The sequence below is a fragment of the Artemia sp. Qi Xiang Cuo genome, chromosome 4 (assembly GCF_049724085.1).
Source record: "Artemia sp. Qi Xiang Cuo chromosome 4, ASM4972408v1, whole genome shotgun sequence".
In the NCBI taxonomy this organism is placed as follows: Eukaryota; Metazoa; Arthropoda; class Branchiopoda; order Anostraca; family Artemiidae; genus Artemia; species Artemia sp. Qi Xiang Cuo.
This window is the reverse complement of record NC_142797.1, coordinates 67,230,747-67,236,746: the sequence shown is the minus strand read 5'-3', so window position 1 is coordinate 67,236,746 and position 6,000 is coordinate 67,230,747. Positions and strand designations below refer to the sequence as shown.

The 6,000-nt window shown below is 34.6% G+C and overlaps 1 protein-coding gene across 3 annotated transcripts in view; it reads right to left on the bottom strand.

The window, feature by feature from the left end:
* Nucleotides 1–237: 237 nt before the first annotated feature.
* LOC148953349 (uncharacterized) overlaps nucleotides 238–6,000 on the bottom strand; it is a 49,142-nt gene continuing 43,379 nt past the window's right edge. For all 3 annotated transcript variants that reach the window (XM_089087637.1, XM_089087636.1, XM_089087635.1), the window contains exon 6: nucleotides 238–734. In XM_089087637.1, the coding sequence (XP_088943763.1) occupies nucleotides 606–734 (129 nt within the window). In that variant the 3' untranslated portion in view covers nucleotides 238–605. The remainder of the gene's footprint in view (nucleotides 735–6,000) is intronic.

Here is a 6,000-nt window from a genome sequence, read left to right as displayed (position 1 = left end):
TATATATATATATGTGTGTGTGTGTGTGTGTGTGTGTGTGTGTGTGTGTGTGTGTGTGTGTGTGTGTGTGTGTGTGTGTGTGTGTGTGTATATATATATATATATATATATATATATATATATATATATATATATATATATATATATATATATATATATATATATATATATATATATATATATATATATATATATATATATATATATATATATATATATATATTGAAACTTCTTAGATGTATTTTGTATGGGTATCATCTTTCGGCTATTAACCGTGTTATATTGACTGCTGATCATCAATTTTTAAAGCAGGGCTTACAGCCTAGTGTGTAGAAATGGAGCGGGGCATCATACCCTTACATTTTTTCCAGCTGTTACTTCCATTATTTTCTGAGCAGAATTGCTTATTTTTCTTCTGTCTTAGCGAATCTGTAAGCACCCCCTCGCCTGACCCATGTCATATTGTACAACTGATATATGAAAAAGTCTGCGAGGTCTCACTAAAGGGTTCATTGAAGTCGATTAGCTTCTTCCCACACTCATTCTTTGGTTTGCCGCTTTTTCGAATATACTGTGCTTAAAAAAATAGTATTAAGAATTCTGGTCTAATCTTCAGTCTTTTTCTGCTCACTTTCAGTGCTATTTTGTGAGGAAGCTAACCATGGTTGCCATCTTACGAACGGATGATCCCAAGGACGGACTAAATGGGCAGCATTTGATTCTTCTTGGTTAGCCTTGTTATAAAAAAAACAAATAGATAGATTATAGGAGATGTTAAAATGAGTTAGCCTACAAAATAATAAATGACTTTACACGATTTCACTTCATGCGACATAATTTTATTCAAGAATAAACACATATTACGGTGCTGTCTTACCACCTCTTTTCTGTCCATTATGGAACCTAACTCCTGTTGACGCTTGTGACTGCTGTTGCGGCTGCTGCTACTATTATAAGGTCGTCTCAGCGTTCCTCCTATCGTAAAGAAATTCTGTTCCTACTTCTACAGTGGGCACGAAACTTTTACTGTATCCGACCTGCTGGGGCTCGTTAGTTTGAGTTTTGTTTATGTGTATACCACTACAAACTCACATCAGAAACAAGCCACCTGAGGCCAACACAGCTACGCAAGCTCTTCCTCCATCCCAATTTATTCAAAGCCTCTCTTTTTACACCTTCCCACGAAGTTGCCATTTCCCTTAAATCTATCCTTATGACCTCCTCCCACCTTATACGAGGATGACCTGCTTTTTGTATGGCCCTAAACGGTTGCCCAACAAAAAAAAGTCTTTGGAAATCTTTGATCCTTCATCTGATGGCCGACGTTTTATCATCACCCCCCCCCCCGGGGGGGGGGGGGGGGATAAAAACACCTTTCCGGAAAATACCCGTCAATAAATTCCCCCATGGACCCCCTCCTCTTCCGGTAAATATCCCCCCGTGGTAAACCAGGTTTTCCAAATTTGAGAATTTTGTTTTAGTTTTATTTTTTATTTTCAATAGGGGGAAGGAATTTTGGTACTTGTGTTTTATACGCCACTCTTTCAAGTTTACGCTGTGTAAAATTCGAGAACAAACCGGTTTCTTCGTTAGTTTCTTTCAGCTTAGCATGAGAAAATAGAAAGACGAGTGACAAAATAGGTTGGAAATATATATATATATTTGGGCTATATATTTTTGCATGAGGAGGAGGGGTGTAAAGTATTTGGACAGTTTGATGTCAGAAAACAAGTTTTACTTCGTAATATGCAGAATAATTGTACAAAACACATTTTTCCTTCAGGCCCGCTATACTGTACTCCCCCCCTTCCCATAATAAGCAAATCCCAAATTTGTTTCTAAAGTACCGAAAAAACTAACAAATAAACTGCTATATTCTCGATTTTTACACATAGTAAACTTGAGTGAGTGGTTTATAATAAGCAAATACCGGAATTTTTCATTGAGAGACAGCCAGATTTCGTAGTATTATTTTAAAACTATCATAAATTAAATTAAAAAAAAGAAAGTTTTTTCAACTGAAAGTAAGGAGCAAAATCAAAACTTTAACGTAAATAAATTTATTTTATTTTGTTGGGTGTTGTTTGGAGGTTCGTTGGTTTTCGGGTCCGGTAAGTTGAGCTCTAATTATTTTTTTTTTTTTTTTTTTTTTTTCTATTTCTTTTTTTTTCTTTTTTCTTTTTTTTTTCTTTTTTGGTTTATTGGTTTTTTGATTTATTAGGTGGGTTTTATCCCGCACAAGCATTGCTTCAGGGAATCGATGATGTATATATATTTTTTTTTTTTAAATAAACCCATTGTTACTTACTTACTTATTACGTATACCAAAGGAGTTGTCCCCTCCACAAGACCTTACTCTTTACGTTAAAATTTGGCTTTTTTGTCGTAATTCTTCAAGAACGATTCCCGAAACACAGTGGCCTTTTAGTTAGAATAATAGGCTTTGTTTTAAAATACTATAGAAAAAAAATTAGCGTAAAGAATGAGGTCTTGAGGAGGAGGCATCCCTTCTCATATACATAATAATTTCTGTTCGTTTTAAGTTTTGATGTTGCTCCTTACTTTCAGTTGAAGAATTTGTTTTTTTTTATTTAATAACTTTAAAATAGCATTTGTTAATGGAAAACATACGGAACAAATTTTTTTTAAAAAGAAAAGAGCGTCATTAAACCAAAAACGAGTAAAAATAAAGTCAAATAATCTTCAAACTAAAACCAATGGAATCTAATAGAAAAAAAGATATGAAATATTTGTTGTCTATGAAAAAGACTATGTCAACAAAAAATCAACACAAATTAATTTAAAAAACTTTTTCCAAAAAAAAAAGTATGTCAAAGAATAGTAAAGAGCTTCATTAACCCAAGTATGAGTAGAAATATATTCAAATAATTTTCCAAGCGTAGAACTACCGGAAAACACCATCAATACATAAATTAAACCCAAAACAAACAGAAATTACAATAAATAACCGAGTCAAACTGAAAACGAGCATAAATTAACATGAGTAGGGCTGACAACCCCACGCCTTCTCAAGACCAGGACATAATTTTCACTTTACCAAAAAAAAACACATTTTAAATGTTTTCACTTTTTTACTTTAATAAATAAGGAAGTGTAAAGACTGTCAGGAATAAATATCAGAATATGTATATTGAACTGATAACACACGGTTATTATTATTATTATTTTTTTTGTAAAGTGCAAATTATATTCTGGTCTAGAGAAGACGTGGGGATTGTCAGCCCCCACAGATAAGGAAAGCAAACTCGTGAAATTCGACAACCCTTTCGTCTGTAAAAATTTAAACAATAAAAATTTGTTGGTTCCCAAAGCGAGTTATCTTTTCAAAGGAAAGCTAAACTTTCTTAAACTTTTTTGTGCCGCATGTTTTTAGCTTAATTTTATGATTCTTCGCCTACTTTTTTTCTTTTTTATAATTTTGTGCCCTCTTCTGCCAAAAATTGCAGAAGTTCATATGGAAGGCATTTCAACAAAAATGGATTTGCGTTTTTTTTTCTAAGTTCATAAGATACTTGTGGTGTAAATTCCTCTTTTTCTCTTTCCATAGCACTTTTCAAGGAAACTAAAAACAAAACAAAACTCAAATAAAATGTTCAAATTTGGAGACCTTACTTTCCACGTGGGGGATTTTCTGGGGGGAAATATATATGTTTTTTTTTTTTTTGGGGGGGGGGGGGTATTTTCTGTGAGTGGGGGGTATTTTTCGCGGGGGTTACTTAACGGGAGGTATTTTCCATGGGGGATTTTCCACGGGGGCATTTTTTTTTTCGGGGGGGGGGTCTTTCCCAGGGGAGGGGGTCAAACGCTTAGAACCCCTTCATCCGCATAAGTTGTCCTTGCCATCTCGTCCTTTCTCCCATTATAGCCCTAGAAAGCAGGATTGAAGCCCAATTTTCCTACAATTTACTTTCTGAGATACGGTCAGTCAACTGGGTACCCAAAACTATCCGTTGGCAATTTCTCTGGAATTTTTTTTTAGCAAATCCTCCTCTGTTTATTGGATTACCGAAATTTCAGAACCATACTTGACTACTGTCATCACTGCAGCTTCTAATACTCTAACCTTGGTTCACAAACTGATCTTCCTATTCTTCCAAACGTTTTTCAACTGTAAAAAAACAACACCCTGGGCCTTTGCTATTCACTGCACCCACCTAAGCAGTGAAGATAACATCTTCACTGCACCCACCGTCCTTACTAATAATAAATCCAAGGCAAATGATACTGTCCACTTGATCGATCTTCTCATTACCCAACATCACCTCTTCACCTTCACTTCTTCCTAGTGTCCGTGAGTTAGACTTCTTGACATTAATTTTCAAACCTATTCTTGCATCCTAAACTCGCAAAAACCCTATAAATTCATCCAGCATCATCTGTGTCTACGAGACTTTTACTTCCCCGGTTAAATACAACTTCAAGATTAAAATAAACATAGAAAGAAGCAAAAAAATTAAGAGCAGGTACTATATTTTAGGATTCTACGAACGCATCGTACCGTCAAGGCATAAACCTAGAACATAAACATAAGAAACATAAGAATGATATTAAAATTAAAACTAGAAAAAATTATCCTGCACATGAAGCTGACTGCCCCCCTCTTCAACCCTTTGCTGCTTACACTAATGTTGGACTTCTTCTCTCAGTGGTTCAGAAACAAATAGTTCAAAATTTTGACATGCAGTTGGCAAACAAAACACTTGCAATAACTCACTAACTAACTTCGTTGCACTGATAAATACTTTTAGTAAAGCAAAAGTAAGACTTTAGCTTAAGGAGCAGAGGGTTTGACTAACCACTCCGCATATACAAAATAATTTCTGTTCATTTAAGTTTTAATATAGTTCTTCACTCTCAGTTGAAAAAATAAACTTTCATTTTACTTTCGTACTTTGTTGTATTTTTGAATTTTTTTTTTTAGTCTTAGTCTTAGTTTAAATGTTCATATTATTTATTTAATTTAAAACTAGTTTGATAATGCTCTGTTACTCCGTAGTAGGATTTTATCCTTTCATTTTCTCCTATCGAATGGCAAGAAACGCCAGCCCCCCCCCCTTCCCTCCAATATGTGATGCCACTGCGTTAAAGTTAATATTCGGAGAACCTTCCACTAATAAATCGATCTAGTCGTGCTAAAAGATCTTCAAAACTAATGATTTCTCCAGACAGCAAATCAGCCGGGACTATTGTTGAATGTACGCTAGTGACGTTAACCGGAGGGGGGAGGGTCAAAGAGTAGATATTCTCCAATCTTTTTACTGAATACTTAATACCCTATTCAGTATTTTTTAGCGCTTTTTTTATTTCCATAGAAAATTGGAAAAACAATTTGACCCCTTGGGTTTTGAAAAATACATTCTCCTTGTCTCCTTAAATTGACTCGACCGGTGTGCACCTCATGGCCAGTGTTAAACAAAATAGAATCACGCTTCGAACTTTCTCTTCTTTTTTTCACATCAACTGATTATAATTGGGTACCTCTTTTAGTATTTTATTGAATTTAATACTTTATCAAACTGGTCGTAGTAATAAACTGTTAGTAAGGAGCGTCTCGGCCCAATAGTAACCAAAATTATAAGCAACAGAATTTTAATAACAAACAAACATTCAAAGAATCAGCTTTTTATCCTGATTCCACAGATATGAGATTCATTACGTTTCATGTTACCCATCTAAAGCTACGAGCCTGAAAAAATCTGCCAGATTTTCGCAAAAGAGGCAAACACCCTCAAAAATTCGTGGGATCTTAATGAAAATTGCATTATTAGATTCACCGTACCAGAAAAACCTACCACAATGGTTTCAAACTCTCGTCTGAAAAGATTGGGGAATTTTGAAATTTGAGAGAGAAGAATCACGGAAACACGGAAGTGTCTTTTTTTTTTTTCTTTTTTTTTTTGTTCTTCACGGGGATAATCGTATCGAATTAATGATCTTACAAGATCGAGAGAGGCCACAATTGGACGGAAATTAAAGTTC